Below are 18,766 nucleotides of genomic sequence, written 5' to 3'. Positions count from 1 at the left end.
CTCTTCCAGAAGAAGTAATGAGCACTAAGGATGACTTGGGCACCGGAGAAGTTAATGCTCAGAGCCGCGGTCCAGTTACCGACAAGGCCAAGCCAGCCATCTATCCAGCTCACCAGCGGAGCCCACTGACGTGTGGACAAGACGACTGACCAGTAATAAACACCACCGGCTGTCGGGTACACGGCGCATATTTCGGCCATGGACGCAGCAGTGCACAAGGACACTATGGAGACCAGTAACCAGCCGTAGAGCGCTGTCACTGACTGTCCATCTGTCAACGAGATGTACATGGTTGTCGAGATGCCCAGCGGGACAGACATGATGGCGATTGATAAGCCGAGAATACTCAGCATGCCCATATTCCTGGGCAGCTCCGCCGTATATCCAAGCTGGGCAAGTGCCTGATCGGCAGTGACCTCCCCTGCCTGCTCAGTCTTCTCCATGGTCGGCTTGTTACTGGAGCTTGCGGCGGGAGATGTTGACATGGTGTCGGACGTATATGGTGGACGTCTGATGTGACGAGATTGCAGTTGGGTGCCGTTGATACAGTTCGGAATTCAACAAGAGAAAACAGGACCAAGTGACAAATTTCGATTTTCGACCAACAAGTATCACAGAACTCATAGCATCGAGCTCAAGTCAATACTTGCTCTTCATACGGACTTATATGTTGAAAGAAAACGTTCGCAAGTAGTGCGTATTTTACAACGTTGAGCTAGCAATCGAGAAGCTCGACTCATTCAAGCGCTCGCCTAAACACCAAGCGGCCGCCACCGTGAATATCGTTTAACCCACTGGGATATTCAATAGCAGGGTGGTCATGCGGGGGTGGTGGCTGAACAAGTCACTAGTCCTTATTGGGCATCACACCGCGCTTATCATGTCCAACCCTCGGTATGATACTTCATGATCTTTGACAGATAGGAGAATTGTCACTAGTCCTTGTCGGGCAGCACACCGCGCTTGTGAACGTCGCAACTTCAAGCCGCATGCCATCTAACCCCGCACTAATCTCAGGTTGGCGTCCAGTAGGATTTTGATCAAACGAGTGCTTTATCTCCCTGGTCATGCTGACTGGTAGTGACCTAGATCTGCCGAGGATGCGCTGGGCGGGGTCATGTATCATCTGATACGGTCCACCCCTTGCCAGAGCCAACCTGTCGGGTCGGGAAGCGACAATCTCCCGATGACTGTGTAGTGTGCGAATTCATTGCGGTAGGTCGAACAGTTGCAGCTCCCAGTCGTGTCGTGTTCGACCAGTGGAAATAGCGGCTTGGAGAGTTCATGGATTGATGACTAGTCCGTATGACCTAAGAAAATGATGTCGCAAGGGCAGATCGAAATGTCGTTGCAGTGTTCGGGGTTTTTACATCAGTATAAAGCTTGGCTATTTTGAGATGCCGTTGATGCACTGCGGGTTGTAAGAAGCTCCGTGGACATCTCGCTCAAGCAAACCTAACTGAATGAATCGCCTCAAAAACATCCGGGATCACTTGATAATACCTAGTGAAGTCGGCGCCCCCATTCTATCACCATCACCCCCCATACACGTCCCGGCATCCACGTCAACCATGGAAATTACACAGAAGCCTGATCTATCTAGCTGGAAGATGAATCATACCATGATCCGGGTTAAAGATCCGGTGAGAAGCATCGCGTTTTATCAGAAATTAGGCCTGTCGTTGATTGATAAACTTGCAATGCCGGAGAACCATTTCGACCTTTACTTCCTTGGCTTTGATGTCAAGGGGCAATCCTATTCAGCTGGGAAGATACGATCTGATCGCCAAGGTCTTCTAGAGTTGACTCACAACTACGGAACGGAGCTCGATGAGGGTTACACGATTTCCAATGGCAACCAAGAGCCAAATCTGGGACTCGAACATCTTGGGATTACAGTGGGTGATGTTGAGCAAACAGTCGGAACTTGGCTTGCGTTCCAGTCAAAGAGCAGGATGAGATCGCTGGGAGCAACGAAGTTCAAGGTGTTATTGTCCAGGATCCTGACGGATATTGTATCGAAGTAACCTCTTCGGCTGCCGAACCCAGCAACTTTTCCGCCGGTGTCGAAAACAGGTGCTTCAACTCAACAGGACTGCGCATCAAGGATCCGACTGTATCTCTGCCGTGGTACACAGACATTCTTGGTATGAGCCTTCTCCTACGATCCGATAAACAAGGTCAAACCACGTACTGGCTGGGCTACCTCGATGGTGGCCCCAGTCGCAGTGTTCACCAGAGAGAAGGGCTTGTGAAGCTCATATGGACTCATGGTTCCGAGTTGGAGTTAGGCAAGGTATATCACAATGGGAATGATCAGCCGCAGGGGTTTGGCCATCTCGGTAAGTTCCTCTTCCCTGGCACATATGTTGATCCTATGTAGATTCCAAACTGACATGCGGGTAAATAGCACTGGCGGTCGACGACATTACGGCCGCGTGCGAATATCTCGAAAGTAGAAAGGTGAAATGGAAGAAGCGCCTAACGGATGGAAAACTCAAGTCAATTGCCTTCATCATCGATCCGGATGAATATTGGATTGAGATCATTCAGAATGTGAGGATCAAGGAGCGCTGGGCATTCAGTAAATTGAGACGGTTGAACGCTTCGGAAGAATATATAACTCTGATTTCTAGAAGGATGGCGCTTAAATGAACTTGTGGGTGACTGGTGATATCTCTATCCAAGGATGAATTTCCCTCCTGTTTCGATCATAGCCTCTGAGATGGTGATAGGCCGATCAAATTCAAACGTACGCACCCTCGACCATATGTGTTCCAGCACCAGTCGTGAACGGGTCATGTTTGCAAACTTGAATGTCGCCTCCATGTCGAGCAAATACTCCCGCAACATGTTCCTACGAAGCGGCAGGGTAACATATGAGCCCAAAACAACAATCGGCCAACACATTGTCGTGACGATTTGAGATTGCGCGGGCAGCTTTTCGAGGAGGTCCATGAATTCTGCCACTACTGGCGCAATTAGCCGGTCCAGGTTCGATGCTGGCTCCCGGCCAAAGTCACCAGAGGTAGTCCCGTCTAGTTCATGAGGCGCGAACTGCGTGGCGATGTTGATCCAGTGTGAAGCTTCTAACAGGATGGCTGTCAGTGCGAGTTGGAGAATCCTCCCGCTAGCCTTGAAGGTATCGTCAACTCCAAGGGGTGCCTCCCACAAGGAGACATTTGCCAAAAGCAATGCAATTCTGGATCTCAGTATCACCGTCTCGTCAAATGGTGAGCTTTGATCCGAATCTGCCAGCTTTGTCGCTGAAGCGGTCGAAATGAGAATCGAAAGAGGTATTCCTCTCGCCTCATTCAAGAGAGCGACAGCTTGCGGAATGAGGCGGAAAAGTGCATCCGAACAGCCGAAGAGAGCACCTGTATAGCCCGATGCTGAAATTTCGTAGTAGACGGAAGCTGACTCGTCAAGCACGCTGGCGTCGGTTGTGTCCGCAGGATGACAGATGCACGCGAGAGCAGGAAGTAGGCGTAGAGCTCTCTGCCAAAGACTACAGCATCTTTATAATCCTGTGGTACTTCGTTCAGGCGGCTGAGGATGTTGGGGGCTAGGTTTCGAAGGGCGGTCAGATGTTGGAATGAGCTTCCACTTTCGCCGCCGTTGGCAAGCTGTCAAAGTTTAGTTGCTTATTAGATAAGAGGTCTATCAGAAGGTCGGGAAGGCCGGACGCACCTCTACACAGCAAAGTAACAGCATGGAAAGAAATAGTGGTATCCCAAAGTCCTCATCGCCACGAGAGTACCGAGTGATGCCATATTTGAGGCTTCGTAGAGCGAGAGCCTGCTGCTCCAGCGTGTTCACCGTGGTATTGCTAGGGCTGCTGGCCGCGAGATGAAAGGAACTGAAAGTCAGGACGGAGTCGAGCAGCATCGCAGATGCATGAGCAATAGGCAGTAATGCATCGGTGAAGGGCGTGTAGGTGCCGACGTGAGCAGATGCCATCTTGCCCGTCCGGTGGAGGTAATGGTCGAGGAGAAACTTCGACTCAGGTCTCAGCGATCCATGAGATGGCAGGGTTCGCGGGATAGAGGTCAAATCTTTTTTGAGAAGCCTTGCATGCCGCCTTGCCGTTTCAGACTCATTCTTCGCCCGGGTGTGCTTCCGTAGGCGACCCTGGGGCTCGACAGCAAAGATGGTCAAGGTGGAGGAGGGCTTGGGAGTTGCAGGTCAGCATAGGCACACCGTCATAAGAGCACACAGGCCCATTCCCCGGCAAAGATAGCTGTAACAGGAGACTCACCATCCCTCCTTTGCGAGGCGGACGAACCTGCGGTGTCGGGGGCCAGACACAGACAAGGTAATTGCGCTGGCAGCCCCGGCAGATCGGCTTTGCTCCATCGCACTTCTTCTTGCGCAACTTACACGGCAAACAACCAGCACTTGGATGCATGTTGAAACTTGCACTTGCTCCCACTTCGACGCCAGTTCGAGGAGAGCGATTTAGTCTGGTGCATGGCGTTGGGGAGCTGAACATCCTGGATTCGCACGTGGGGGCGTGCAACGTTTAAGTGTGAGCATGTGGTCCCCTGACTCCAGAATTGCGATTCAGGGGCACACTAGCAATCTTTCCCCGCATCCCGTATCGCTTGGGTGGGTTTCGGTTGGGGGATGTACAAGGCCCGGCCTGGTTTTGAACCACGCGGAGCTGGGACTGTGGCTTAAATTAGCTTGCCAGCCGGCCACGCTGGGGTAGTACACTCTGGACCCCTCCTGTTCAGCCAGGACGTTTCAGCATCATGCCAGAAGTAAAGAGGATTGCTGGCGGGCGTTGAGTTCGAAGATTGTGGTTCGGACGTACTCTCTCTGGCTCATTCAGAATGGTAAGGAAGACGGGAAAGGGAGACAGAGCGGTAATTGCAACTGACAAGTACAACAGTGCTAGTATCAGCACTTGCTTTCTCCTAACCATAGGCCATTAAAGGTGAGTATGACGTCTTTCGAGATGCTCTGCATCTTGTAATGACTCAATGTGATATTGCTTCCCTGTCACCACGCTGGTCATGGCGCAATTGAGGGTCGATGAGATGAGCGGGAAGAAGTGGTTAGACAGTCCAAATTCAGATCCAGGTTTACTCAGTTTCGGTCATATGGACATCAATATGTCAGGCACCAGGGGCTCGTGTCTATCACCAACAGATCAGGTGGACAACATCGTGGATCAGCGCATGCGTTGGCTTCCAACAGACCACATGTTGCAGTCAAATATTGCTATGTGCCAGCTTCTCCTACGTCTATGACCCACAACCACTGGCTGATTCCCTGAGTCCATGTGCATGAAATTTGCATCCATGATGCCACCCCATTTTACCCCATCGCAACATGGGTCGCCCAAAGTCTCAAGACGCGGAAGCTCGAGGAACGCTGGCAGCTCTGACACGTTCGACAAAAACATGGCGGCGCTAAATAAAGCAGGCAACGCACCAATTCTTGAGTCCCCGACCGATAACTTCGGTAGACAGCTCGCACTCGCCAATGCTCAATATCCCACCCGGAGATAAAATCACATCATGTAAGACTATGAGTCAGAGCACTTTGCTCAGGTATGTCTGGTGAGCCACGCTCTCAATACAGCTGTTACGCCGGTCTTCTACGATAGAATTACCTTGTATCCGAACACTAGGTCTCTTGGATAAAGTTGTCGACTTCTACAAACTTTATAGGCCCTACCCTGATGCAATGGGGTTGGTGAAATCCCGTACACATTTGACGTCTATTTCTTCGTCATCGAGTTCATTTACCAGTGGAAGTCAAAAGTCCATCATCAATTTCCTTTCTGACATAGCATCCATCCTCAGTTACTACGAGATGGTATTTGTTCACCACCTGCCCAAGCTCTTGCGTACACGCCGATGCTCCATCACACATTGACACTCTCTTTGCTGGGCGCACAATGACAACCATCCTTTCCTTGCTGAACCTGGCTCGGCGTGATGGCATAGGAGGGGGGAACTAAAGAAAATGGTTAACAAAGTGAACGGCCTGTGGGGCTTGATCTGGTGCTTACTATCCATGCAAGGATTCCTCTCAAAGAAGTTCCTCGGCCGCAGCAGCAGAGTGATCGGCTCGGCTGGCATGACAGGATAGTCTTCGGGCGCAGGGAAGTGTGTGATCCCAAAGGTATGCCAGAGCACAATATCCGTGTTGGCGATATTCTCATCGGGGTTCTGCATGATCCATTCGGGAATACCCTTGGACGGGATGCCTGAAGTCTGGGTGACATGACGGCCCGCGGGGTAAAGTTGATCATCTTTGTCTGGTTTGGTACGCTGTATTCAGCCGAAGCTCTGCAGTATGGCATGTGGGCGGATCAAGAACGTAATATGGGATGCACGTGCACTTACATTTGGTAACATGGACCGCATGACGCGCAAACCCGGCCCTGTTCCACACCAGGCCGCCCTCGGCGGCCATAAGTGGAGCGACCTCTCTACTCACTAGCTTGTACGAAACAGGCTTTTGACTGTACTTGTTAGCCTTGGCCTCGTTGGAGATGTCCCAAGTCCTGCTGGTCGAGCTGTCGTAGTCTGCTTGAGCCTCGCCCACCGTCTTATACTTTGTCTTGGCTGCGAAGAAGGCATTCCCATGCTTGTTCTTTTCTGAACCAACGGAGTGCGGAGATCGTGCGACGTCCACCTGGAAGACGGTGTTATCCTGGCCATCCAGATTAGGATCCACGCGCAGGCAGAATAGATGTTGGTGATTATGCGCATTCACACCGGTGTACACTTCGGTTCCGTATCCCTCTGTATCGTCGCCGGGGTTGATGCTGGCCGTGTTGAGAATGCCTGTAAGCTTGATCTCGAGTTGGATGGTGCCATCCTGATGAAACACCCAGTAAATGCAGTATTCGTAGTTCGCGGCGGTGAAAATATGTGAGATGAGAAGTTTTCTACCGCGAGTGACTATGGTGCTATCATCTCGAAAGTCGGTGTGCTTGAACAGGATGCCGGCATCCTCTTCGTGGATGCATATGGCGTTCTTGATGGTTCGAACACCACCAGCTTGGGTCGGGAGGTGAGCATCCATGTAGTGAATAGCTCCCTTACAATCACATCCGAGCGCTAAGGAATTGGTCATATTTCCGGCACCATACTCGCCGATGTCGAAGGCATGCTTTCGATGATGGGGGTGATCTGGATTCCCGTAAGGTACAACCATCTCGGCTAGCGAAAGGCGATAGAACAGAGGCCGGGGTTTCCCCTCAAACTTATCGAAGAAGTTGATATCGTTGAGCACGATGCCCTCACGATAATTAAAGCCCACATGAATAGACCAATTCTGCCAGCGGATGACGCGGTTTTGCATAGTGAAAGAGACTCCTTCTGGCTGCGTGATATTGATAGGCTTCAGATCCGTGCGGAATCCTCCCTCCTTCTCAATGTCTGGTATATGGTAGTTGTTGGGCTTGGCAAGGCTCAAGGGGCGTCGGACAGGTGGGATATCTATATCGATGACCTCTTTTTTGGCCACGTCAAAAACGGGGTAGAAGTCGAGTGGAAAGCTGTATTGGCTGTCGTCGACATGGGGACGATAATAGAGCAGAGCTTGCTGCGCGCGGACTTTGGTGCCGTACTTTTCATCGTGCGTAATGGTCCATGGGTCGCAGTAGACCTTGTCCATATCTTCGGGTGCGATACCGATAATCCTACACTGCTCGATGACCTTGGGGTCTTTGCGTAGGATGTGCTCCACGTTGATCATCTCCTCAAGTATGATCATCGGCTGCACACCGTCAAGGGCTTCCCATTTGGTGATTATTCCTCGGTCGAGATCAACCAAAACATCGTAGGCCTGTCCAGATCTGTCGACGGCAACTACGTCGGCGACTCGCGTTGGTACAGGGGCGGTGGCCGGCTCGGCTAGCCATTTCAGCATGTCTTGCTTCCGCGGTTCGTGGAGAGTGACGGTGTTGAAATGGGCATTGCCTTTCTGCGAGCGGACGATGGATACGACGTTTTCGATCTCGTACGCATCAAGGGGATCAAGTGGGTGCTTGGCAGGTCGGTTGGCGCTTAGATGCCTGGAGAACTGCTGGATTCGATAGGAAGCCATTGTGCGGGATACGGATTCCAGTGCAAGTTCTTCCGAGACTCAATCAATTTGGGGAATATGATGGGAGAAAACTGAACAGCGAAAGCGGAGTGTGGTCAATCTGTGGTTAGGACTGTTGCTGAGACCTTAACATTGAAGTCCGCGATCCAGTGTCATCCTGACGTTTTATCACCCAGAGACTGTGGACTAAGGACAACATGGAGGAGAGCAACTGATCTGTCATACGCGTGCGGATGCGAGAGACGGCGGCATCTTGCCTGATCAGTTCAATGACTAGCAATGATTGCTTGAGTCGCACATGATCGAGCTGCACCGCGGCTTAGCTTTGTGTCCCTCGCTTGCCAACAGCATTCGCCAGTCTGAAAGAATAGTGTAGTTCAGCTCACTTGGAGTTGCTCACTGAGCGCGGGGTGTTACCAGATGCGGTTGGTAAGAATATGACCCGCCACTGGGTTTTACCCCTCCTCGCGTCAAACATCCGGCGGTGGCCCCAGTTCGACCACGTGGGGAGTTGCATTGGCCCCCACACACTCTGAGGCTGTAAGTATGCTCGAGATGCCATGCGATAAGGGCGGTCTCAAGCCTTTTTCGTCAGGAGCCGCCACGTTCGGCGCGAGCAAGCACTAGCTTCAAGAGGGGTTCGGTTGAACGCAAGACACCAACCCGCCAGGAGCCGGCTGCTTACCTGATTCGGTTAAGTCGTATTGAGGTTCATCACCGCGGGCTACTACTTCAAGAGGTTGGCTCATCCCAGTCTCGAAGATCCTTATCTTGCTCTGCATTGCTATGGCTGATGCACTATTGAGCCCAATCTCACTTGACAACGCCCCGCCAAAGTTCGTCAGAGAAACTAGAATAATGAAAGCTGATGAGAGCTCTTAAAACAATGCTCTTGTACCAATAAGATCAGCTTCAGATAGCTAGATCTTTTTTGATGGTCAGTAGGTACTGTAAATATAGTAGAATGTACCAATCAGGCAACAATTTGTGTAGTCACTAGTGCCTGATAGTTCCGGGCCACCAGGCACTATGAATCATAGCATATTTCCCGCATGGCTTGGCCTGCATTGGCTGGCGTTGCGGTATGCACTTTCTATATTCCCATGAGTACTGCCAGCCAAAGAACTCTTCTCATAGAAACTTAGTTACCACAACCGAGGTCAGCTTACCACAGACCAGGGCTGCGATTTCAAGACCCAATCAAGTACGTCTATTGAACAGGCCCCTTGATCCACGGCGCTAATCCTCAAGCCGACATTCAGGTTGGAGGTGGGTGTGTCTTCATGTTGACTGTAAGGGTGTAGACAAAGCCTGAACGGCCCTGCCTTACTTACCTACTAATACGGTGTCGTGGGCTGCATACCCTCCATTGCCTCGCGAAGTACTCATAGTTTCATCTCATCTTCGTCAGATACTCGAACATGCGCCGCAGACTTAACCGCCTTTTCTGTTACAACGAGATGCATTTCGGAAATGTGGTCGACCAAGTTGCACAGCTTGGGGTTCTGTCTCGCCCCTTGCGGTGTAGGTTGCCGCTTGGTATGACGCCGAGTCGAGCTTTTTCGCCTTGCAAGCGAACCCTGTCTTCTGGAAACGAGCTGCCAAACAAGACTAAAGGACGTCCTCCGTTCCAGGGCAAGATCCAGGGCAAGATCCCAAGCAGCATTCCGCAGTGCCTGGCAAAAAGGTCTTCAAAGCTCGGAATATCTTCAACTGAATATGGAAAGACCACCAGCAGGCGTAATATAGTACTCACTTCATGTAGGGATCAAATCCTTCTTGCACCTTACAACCTTCCTGCAACGCTCACATACAACAAGCTATGCTCATCACAATAGGCATAGCTTACTTCTTAGGTGAAATGCACCAGCCTTCACCTGCGGAGAACTCAACTTTGCCCCTCGCCCACACAGACATGCCAACGCACAGGACCGATGAGGAGAACCTCATCGCTGCCCGGACAGAGCTTCTAGGGGTTGTTGATGAACAACAGATCAGCGTCATCACGTCGGACCTCGAGTATCACTCAACTTCCGAGTGGTCAACACACCCGGCCAAAGATACTGAGCGCCCTTTTATGGTTGTATTTCCACATTCGACAGAGCAGGTTTCTGGGATTATGAAGATCTGTCACACACGCCGGATTCCTGTGACCGGGTATAGCGGCGGTACCTCACTTGAGGGCCATTTCGTGCCGACCCGAGGTGGTGTGTCAATCGACTTCGGACGTATGGATCAGATCCTATCATTGCACAAGGACGACTTGGACGTTGTAGTGCAGCCTGGAGTCCGATGGGAGGCACTCAATGAAGAACTGGCTCGGGATAATCTTTTCTTCCCTCCAGACCCAGGCCCTGGCGCCATGATTGGTGGTATGGTAGGTACGGGATGTAGCGGGACAAATGCATATCGCTATGGCACGATGCGTGAATGGGTGCTATCACTTACGGTAGTAATGGCTGATGGCACAGTCATTAAAACACGTCAGAGACCGCGAAAATCATCTGCAGGGTACGACCTGACAAAGCTCTTTATAGGGTCCGAAGGCACTCTGGGAATGGTAACTGAAGCTATACTGAAGGTGGCCGTCTTGCCCCAGTCAACATCGGTGGCTATATCGACATTCCCATCGATCCGGCATGCTGCCAACTGCGTGGCAAAGGTGGTTGGTGCCGGCATCTCTATCGCTGCAGTAGAGATCCTCGATGATCTCCAGATGCGAGTCATCAACCAAACAGGCAGCACGTCGAGGGCATGGGAGGAGGTGCCAACGCTGTTCTTCAAGTTTGCTGGTACTCCGGCTGCTGTTAAAGAGCAAGTAGCACTGGTACAGCAGCTATCGAGTGACTCAGGATCGCAAACATTCGAGTTTGCCAGCAGTCAGGATGAGCAGCAGGAACTTTGGAGCGCGCGAAAGGAGGCACTTTGGAGCACAATGGCTTTAAAGCGGGACGGCGACCATGTCTGGACGGGTGACGTGGCAGTGCCCATGAGTCGATTGCCAGATATCATCGAAGAGACAAAATTGTCCATGGTCAATGCGGGCCTATTTGGAACAATTGTCGGTCATGTTGGAGATGGTAATTTTCACATTATCATGCTTTACAATGATGCCGAAAGAGAACGGGCTGAACACGTGGTACACGACATGGTAAAGAGAGCAATTGAGTTGGAAGGTACAGTTTCTGTGAGTACTACAGACCAAAGGTTGAGGATTATACTGACGCGTACCAGGGTGAGCATGGTGTTGGCTTGGTCAAAAGAGACTATCTGAACCACGAACTTGGCGAGGCGACCGTTGACGCAATGCGACAGGTGAGTCGTTCGTGTTGGTCTTGGCGCCCTCTAATATGATGCAGATAAAAAAAGCATTCGATCCTCTTTGCCTCTTAAATTGCGACAAGGTTGTAAGGATGCAAAAACCTAGTGCTGGGGAGGTTGCCGAATGGTAGATCAAGAGTCACAACTTGATCGGGATTGACAAGACGGCGATAGAATTGTTTTAGATATCGTGTGTGTACAAGCTGCTATTAAACATCAATACTCAAGTCCAGCATTTGATTTGCCACACATACATGGAAGCTTATTACAAATAACTATCTGAAGAAGCATCTATACAATCGTTGTCACCACTGATCTTCCATCTATTTCAGTGATCATATTGTTCTCCACGATACCCTAGCATTGCAATACGGAGTGTGTATGCTGACACTATTGACCTGCAAATCGGAACATCTCTTGATTATGAGTGGCATGAGTATGATAACTATAGTCGCCCTTGCAAGACATCGACGGCTTACTTGCCGCCTCACCGCTTCATCCAATCGAATCATGGTCTACTACCAGGGTAAGGAAGTCTGCGCCAGAGCTCGCGGCGCTTGATGAGATGGAGCTGAGTCTTATCTGATCTTTCGCGCGAGCGCGTCGTGCTAAGTGACCCCGCTGGAGCGGAGTGCCTATACCATATGAGCCTCTTTGTGGGGAAGTCTTGCAAGACCTCCCTTACAAGTTGTCTCAGGCGCCGGGTTTACGAGTGACGTCAATACCGCTGCATCCTTTAGTCTGCTGTCCGAGGATCTATTCCTCCCTCTTACACTCTTTAGGGTCTTCATGTACGGCTAGTATATTGGTAAGGGAGCGTTAGCGGTGTATCTTTTATTGAAGAGAGGACTGACGAAGTGAGGGGCTAAGCGTTCAAAGGCACTTCTTACAAGGAGGGATGTAAGCGTATGGTACGAAAAGGTATACCTAGAGACCCCTTAAGAGATGGATGGTTTTTAAGGTGAGACTCTTCTGGCGATACCCTACTACTCAATAGAAAAAGGTGTAAATCTTCAGCCAGTATGAGTTGTAATTCACACGGATGATAATTGTAGTTAGCGCGGCACCGTGAATGCGAGGTTCGCCTCCCGACATTTGACTCGGTCATGCATTCTAGACGAATGCATTTTAGGATTCTCAACGCTGGGTGTATGGATCATGATGCTGGCCATGGGTTGTCCCAACTTGACGATCTCCAAAAAGAAGCGCAGCCTCGAAGACACGTCTGGGAGCTATCCGAGACCGAGTGTTATCCTTAGTGGCGGGAAAACTTCCAGACGAAGCTGCCAGTTGCTGAGTCCCCTACGACGCATCGGAAACAAGAATTCCACCATTCACATACGGTTTGAGATCCATATAAGATGGGGACTGTTGCTAGGAATCTAGTAATGCAGCCATCGGATGGGTTCCGTCGGGTGCCGACATCCAGGGGCGTGCGGAGCCTGAGCTGAGGTGGGGTCAGTAGTGGGGTCGGAGCGGTCGACACACGGCGGTCGGAAGCCCGCAGTGCTGCCAACCCGGTGCGACGGCCGGGACTCGTTTGGTTTGACGGGTCGTCAGAAGCCGCGATGATGGACAGGGAGAGTAACCCAACAACTCGTCTCGGCGCAGGTCATCTCTTGGCGCAGCATAATTTGGCGGAACGTCTGTGGCTTCAGGACTTATCCAGCAGATTATCCAAATGGCGACGTGCTATTAGTGGGCATGAATGTTACCCATCGGAACGATGACCGCTACTCGAACGTGGCACTCCACTGACTCGACTCCTACCCCAGGATCAGCCGATGGTGATCGCCTACCAACCAGACCAAGGTTTCGACTCCACAAACATCTGACTCGACATTGGAGGCGACTGACTGGTGCTGGTCAAGAGTTACATATGTATAAAGAAGTCATTAATCTCCTGCGACAAGCAACCCGCAGAAATCTACAATTTAGTCACTTCAGCACCAAGAACCAACCATGCAGCTGGTAGAGAAGAGCGTCAGCATGGCCGACAGTAAAGACATTGCAACAAAGCTCACCGGCGAAGGAAGAAGAAGTGGTGTCGAGCACGTCGAGGAGGAGCTTGGGAAGCCCAATGTCATCAGCGAGGATGTCAATCATCCGGACCCTGAGTTGTATATCGAAGCCCTCGCAAGGTACCCCAACGACGAGTCGATAGATCAGGTGGCCGAGAAAAAAGTACTCCGCAAGATTGACATGCGAATACTGCCCCTGTTAGGCATATGCTACTTCTTCTACTATGTTGACAAGACCACTCTGTCAGTAGAACCCTTTCATCCGAAAAATACGCGCTCTGACAAGGACAGGTCCTATGCAGCCATCTTTGGCCTCAAAGGCGATCTCAATCTCAAGGGCGACCAATACTCCTGGCTCTCGAGCAGCTTTTACTTTGGTTGGCTGATCTGGGCAATTCCCTCGAACCTCATCATGCAGCGCTGCCCGCCTGCTTGGTATTTGTCCTTCAATATCTTCATGTGGGGTGCGTTGCTCATGACACAAGCTGCAGCTCGTAACTTCTGGGGTCTTCTAGCCCTCAGAGTTTTGTCTGGTGCTTTTGAGGCAATCGCCGATCCTGCTTTCATGCTGATCACTTCAATGTACTACACTCGCGAGGAACAGCCCTCGCGCATCTCAGCTTGGTATGCGTGGAATGGCATTGGTGTTGCTGGAGGAGGATTGATCGGTAAGCTACAGCCGTCCTTGGTTCATTTTGCAGCTACTGACGGTTTAGGCTACGGCATTGGACATATCAAGGGAGCGTTAGAGTCATGGCGCTACGAGTTTCTTGTCGTCGGTGCTTTCTGCTCATTCTGGGCCATCATCCTCTGTTTCATGCTGCCGAACTCGCCTCGCACTATCTGGGGCTTCGACCGAGAGGAGAAACTGATCATGATCGCTCGTATGCGTCGCAATCAGACGGGAATAGAACAACGGAAAATCAACTGGGGCCAGATCAAGGAGGCATACTGCGACTACAAAACCTGGCTCTTCACTCTGCTTGGCTTCGTTGCCAATGTTCCCAACGGGGGCATTTCCAACTTCTCCACCTTGGTGATCAAGGGCCTTGGATTCGACACTCTCGAAACCGCTTTGCTCGGCATTCCTCAGGGTGCTCTGGTGGTCGTCTGGATTGGCCTGGGTGCTCTCGCCAACAGATATATGCCTCACAACAGTCGCACTTTGGTCTGCGCAATCTTCATGATTCCGACTATTGCTGGATCTCTTGGGTTCCTTCTGGCCCCCGAAGACGCCTACGTCGGACGGCTGGTCTGCTTGTATGTATTAAGAGCCCTGACTTTGTAGGCTGGAAGCTTACAATCATTTTCTAGCTATCTCACCGGCTCTTACCAGGCATCGTTTGTGATTTCTCTTTCTCTGATCACCTCCAACACGGGCGGTCAGTCGAAGAAGATGATTGTTTCAGGCATGATCTGGTTCGGCGCCTGCATTGGCAACATTGTCAGCCCATTCTTCTACCTCACTAAACAGGCCCCGAGGTACCAGCTCGGCATAGGCTCTATCCTTGTGGCGAACTGCATTGAGCTCGCTCTCTTCTTCATGTTCCGCTATGCCTTCAAGTGGGAGAACAAGAGAAAGGAGGAGAAGCGTGCCGCCATGCGCGCGAACGGCAGCTTTGTGGCCGACGAGCTCAACGTCACTGCCTTTACAGATATGACGGACAAGGAAAATCCCAACTTTGAATACGTCTACTAGACAGTCGGGCGCAGCTTATGACAGCGCAGCGCGATATTTATCCCGAGGAGCGACCTGTCTTCTGCCAGGGTTCAAACCAATGAATATTCATTCGAGTCAAAGTCATTGCTAGAAATAATTAGTTCATCATTGAATTTCGCCTGTCAAAACGATTGATTTGGTTGAGGTTGCCATTTGTGACGCGATCGAGGCCATCTTTGGTGTGGCTTCAAGGATGGCACTCGTCGTGATAGGGCTCGGGTTGGTTGTCAACGAACTCACGCGCCACAAATTTGGAAACCAGCAGCGTATCGCTCGTCATCGGCTCAAGCTCGACGCGTTGCACTCGCTGAAAGCTGTTGTTACACTGGCAGTAAACACAACATGTTGTAAATTTACAGCAAAGGGCTGCGTTTTTGATGTGGCGGTTCAACATTCCGGGCGAGATTAACCGACACGACGATTTTTAGCTCTGGCCTTGCAGAACAGGAACCCGGATGTCGTTTCGCGGCATTCCGAGGAAGTCCGGAACCCCGCCTCGAAAGCAACGCACTGGACCTGCACAGGCGGTGCATGCCCCATAAGTACTTGGATTGAATCGATCGCAGTCAATCCAGAGAATCCACAGCCTATGCTCGCCTTCGGTATCCTGCACCAGTGCCTCACTCGCCATCATGTCCACCATCAAAGGCAAAGCTATCGCCATTACAGGCGCGGCCTCTGGTATTGGCCGCGCCACGGCAACCCAGCTTGCGTCTCTCGGCGCTCGACTGTCTCTCGCCGACGCCAATGCATCGCTTCTTGAAGAGGTCAGAACTGAACTGGCAGAAGTCGCCGGCCCACAGAACATTCACTCGAAGCAGGTTGATGTGCGAGACCGGGGAGCCGTTGAATGTTGGATCCACGAAGCTGCTGATAAGTTCGGCCAGCTGGACGGCGCGGCGAATCTGGCAGGCGTAATTGGAAAGCAGCAGAACATAGCTTCCATTGCCGAAATCGATGACGATGACTGGGATTTTGTTATGGGAGTTAACATCAAGGGCGTATTGAATTCGTTGCGGGCACAGATCCCAGCATTGAAAGACGGTGCTTCTGTGGTCAATGCTGCATCGGTGGCAGGAATCATCGGCTTGCCGAACAGCGCTGCCTATGTCACAAGCAAGCATGGTGTTGTCGGTTTGACAAAGACGGCTGCGAAGGAGCTCGGGTCGAGACACGTACGGGTCAATGCAGTTGCTCCGTGAGTGATAACGCGTCATGTCCGGAAGGGAATATGTCACTGACAACAAGTAGCGGCCCCATTGAGACACCTCTCTTAAAGACATCAGTACAACGTCTGGGCGAGAGGCCCACGTCTTATTCTATGGCTTTGCCAAGACAAGGCCAGCCGAACGAGGTCGCCGCACTGGTTGTATTTTTGTTGGGAGATGAGAGCAAGTTCATCACAGGCTCAGTGTACCAGGTTGATGGCGGCTTGGTGTGCTAGACGCCATGAGCCGAGTCCTCGAATATCCTTTTACTGGTCATCAATCGAGTATCGTGTTTGCGAACAGGTGTTGCGTTGGTTCTGCAAGTGCGGATTGACCCGTAAGCCCAAACAGCAGACACTTGGCTCCAGTGGGAGTATGGTCTGAATAGGAATTTTTGCTAGATACACTCAAGAGGAGTTTTCAAGGCGTTCCGACTGTATTATGCAGAGCGACGACTTTCCTGTTACTTTGATAGAGCATTGAAGTAGAAATGAAAGCTAGGGTATCCCGATGGATGCGTCATGATATGTCGCACCTATTGTCATCCTGCTGTTGATGATTACCTTAAGCGCGTCAAGGCGGCAAGAAATCGTACGGCGTTGCGTGTGAGGACAGGTCAGCCCGGATAATAAAGAAAGGTTCAAGCCACTTTCTTCAACGGCGGCGAACAGAACACCTTATATATTGCACCGGGCCTTCTGCGTCCGCAAATGTGCAGAAAAGCGCGTATGGCGAATCGAAGAATATGGGGCACCAAGCAGGAGATACGCCCGCAAAAGCCCTATGGACCAGCGGGCAAGTGGCAGATCTCTGGCAGACGAGTACCGCAAGCCTTTGCCAAGAGCGATTTGGGAGGGGGCGAGCGCCCGCAAGAAAGCAGGAACAAAAGTCTGCCGAACTTGATCCAGGTCGAACGATGGTAGCAGTCTAGAAGCAGGGAGCTTTAAGGCTGTTATGAGATCCGGCAGTTGGCACCTTGCGGGCGCTGAGAAGCAGGGACGCAAGCGTGGGCAATGTGGTATCGATCCCGGAGCTGCATGGTAGACGACCACCCGATTTCGAGGTGACATGCACCCAAAGAAAAAAAGGAATAAAACGACTTAATCCAGATGGTGAATCTGACACGTGAGCTTTTGCGATGATGAACGTTGACGGCCTGCTCCTCGTAGATCAGCACGTGAATAAGACGGGGGATCGGTTTGACCCTGAGCGTGTACGGTCTGCAACGCCTTCGGCTTGGCGGTGCTGTGTTCAAGTGTAGCGGCAGATAGTGCGTTTTGCCTATCATCAGGGTTGAGGCGGCAAGCCAGCGACGTGGTGCGGCCGACTGGCGGCTCGTAAGCAATGTATTAAAGGAGTCTTGTGCAACGAGTGAAGGGATCAGCTATTAGTCTCTTAGGGGGTCTCTAGGGAGATAGAATAATCGATACCCTTCTATAAATCTTAGTCTATTAACCTTTCTTATAACTATTCCCTTACTACGCTTAGTCCTCTCTCCTTAGTTCCTACGATTAAATAATAGGCTATCCCCTATCGGTCTTATACCTCCTTTAGGTCCTAATATAACGCCCTATCTCTCTCTTTACTTCGTCCCGAAGTATAATATAATATTTAGGTTAAAGGTCCCTATTAAGCTCTAAGTAACTCTCTTTTAGGCTATTTAGTATTATTAAGTCTAACGACGTTTATATATTCTAGGTTTCTATTTAGTTCTTAAATATCTATCTTAATAAGTACTTCCTATTAATTAATTAGGGTTTTTAGGTTAATTCTTTATTATTTAATAGCTATAATTTAATACTTCTATATATTTTTCTTCTCGTTTTAATTCTACTTTTTATTCTTCTATTATTCTTATTTAATAGTTTAATAGGCTTCTTCTATAATTAATTAATAAATAGTAATATATTAATATAGTTTTATTATTCTATTATTCTTCTATTCTCCCTCTTTATTTTAGTTCTATTTAATTATTTTTATATTATTCTATTCTTAAATAGAAATCTAATAAGCTTCTTTTATAATTAATTAATAGATAGTAATTTACTAATATAATCTTATTATTTTAATATTCTTTATTCTTTCCTTTCTTATTATTAAGATTTAGTAAATAGCTATTATTCTAAGATAGCTTATTATAAGTTTCTAATATATTTATAAAAGGATTTTCTAATTATTATTTCTATCTTTTCTTTTTCTTTAATAATAATAATAATAATAATAATATTCCTCCCCTCTTTAATATTATCTTTATATTTTCTATAATAATCCTTTAATAATTAATTATTATATAATTATTAATTAAATATAGTTCTTAGATTAATTCTAGCTTTTTTAATTCTTTAATAAAAATAATTTATAAATTTATTAATATTTACTTATTAATTACTTATTAATTAAAAGTAATAATATTATTATTTAAATAA

General features: G+C 49.6%; 7 protein-coding genes across 7 annotated transcripts in view; 4 read left to right on the top strand and 3 right to left on the bottom strand.

Moving 5' to 3' along the window:
• The window catches only part of VDBG_09039 (GabA permease), a gene marked incomplete at both ends in the record, with an annotated part of 1,559 nt that extends 1,074 nt beyond the window's left edge, over positions 1-485 (bottom strand). Inside the window, one exon of the mRNA XM_003000498.1 lies at positions 114-485. Within this exon, the coding sequence (XP_003000544.1) occupies positions 114-485 (372 nt within the window). The remainder of the gene's footprint in view (positions 1-113) is intronic.
• A 1,215-nt stretch (positions 486-1,700) lies between these two features.
• VDBG_09038 (lactoylglutathione lyase) lies at positions 1,701-2,655 on the top strand (the record flags this gene model as incomplete). Its single annotated transcript, XM_003000497.1, has 3 exons — positions 1,701-1,902; positions 2,025-2,342; positions 2,411-2,655. The coding sequence occupies 3 exons, from the start codon at positions 1,701-1,703 to the stop codon at positions 2,653-2,655; spliced, it is 765 nt and encodes a 254-aa protein (XP_003000543.1).
• A 659-nt stretch (positions 2,656-3,314) lies between these two features.
• Positions 3,315-4,408, bottom strand: VDBG_09037 (conserved hypothetical protein; the record flags this gene model as incomplete). Its single annotated transcript, XM_003000496.1, has 3 exons — positions 3,315-3,626; positions 3,691-4,170; positions 4,259-4,408. The coding sequence occupies 3 exons, from the start codon at positions 4,406-4,408 to the stop codon at positions 3,315-3,317; spliced, it is 942 nt and encodes a 313-aa protein (XP_003000542.1).
• Positions 4,409-5,875: 1,467 nt separating this feature from the next.
• On the bottom strand, positions 5,876-8,070 carry VDBG_09036 (peroxisomal copper amine oxidase; the record flags this gene model as incomplete). Its single annotated transcript, XM_003000495.1, has 3 exons — positions 5,876-5,967; positions 6,023-6,271; positions 6,360-8,070. The coding sequence occupies 3 exons, from the start codon at positions 8,068-8,070 to the stop codon at positions 5,876-5,878; spliced, it is 2,052 nt and encodes a 683-aa protein (XP_003000541.1).
• A 1,421-nt stretch (positions 8,071-9,491) lies between these two features.
• VDBG_09035 (D-lactate dehydrogenase) lies at positions 9,492-11,522 on the top strand (the record flags this gene model as incomplete). The annotated part of the gene is made up of 5 exons (XM_003000494.1): positions 9,492-9,810; positions 9,909-10,447; positions 10,652-11,257; positions 11,305-11,385; positions 11,430-11,522. The coding sequence occupies 5 exons, from the start codon at positions 9,492-9,494 to the stop codon at positions 11,520-11,522; spliced, it is 1,638 nt and encodes a 545-aa protein (XP_003000540.1).
• A 1,791-nt stretch (positions 11,523-13,313) lies between these two features.
• On the top strand, positions 13,314-15,250 carry VDBG_09034 (allantoate permease; the record flags this gene model as incomplete). Its single annotated transcript, XM_003000493.1, has 4 exons — positions 13,314-13,655; positions 13,704-14,080; positions 14,129-14,672; positions 14,727-15,250. 4 exons carry the CDS (start codon positions 13,381-13,383, stop codon positions 15,109-15,111), a joined length of 1,581 nt encoding a protein of 526 aa, XP_003000539.1.
• A 514-nt stretch (positions 15,251-15,764) lies between these two features.
• On the top strand, positions 15,765-16,724 carry VDBG_09033 (3-oxoacyl-[acyl-carrier-protein] reductase; the record flags this gene model as incomplete). Its single annotated transcript, XM_003000492.1, has 3 exons — positions 15,765-16,330; positions 16,384-16,567; positions 16,692-16,724. 3 exons carry the CDS (start codon positions 15,765-15,767, stop codon positions 16,722-16,724), a joined length of 783 nt encoding a protein of 260 aa, XP_003000538.1.
• Between the last annotated feature and the right edge of the window lie 2,042 nt (positions 16,725-18,766).

This window comes from Verticillium alfalfae, genomic scaffold (assembly GCF_000150825.1).
Source record: "Verticillium alfalfae VaMs.102 supercont1.14 genomic scaffold, whole genome shotgun sequence".
In the NCBI taxonomy this organism is placed as follows: domain Eukaryota; kingdom Fungi; phylum Ascomycota; class Sordariomycetes; order Glomerellales; family Plectosphaerellaceae; genus Verticillium; species Verticillium alfalfae.
This window is presented reverse-complemented; position numbering and strand designations above follow the sequence as displayed.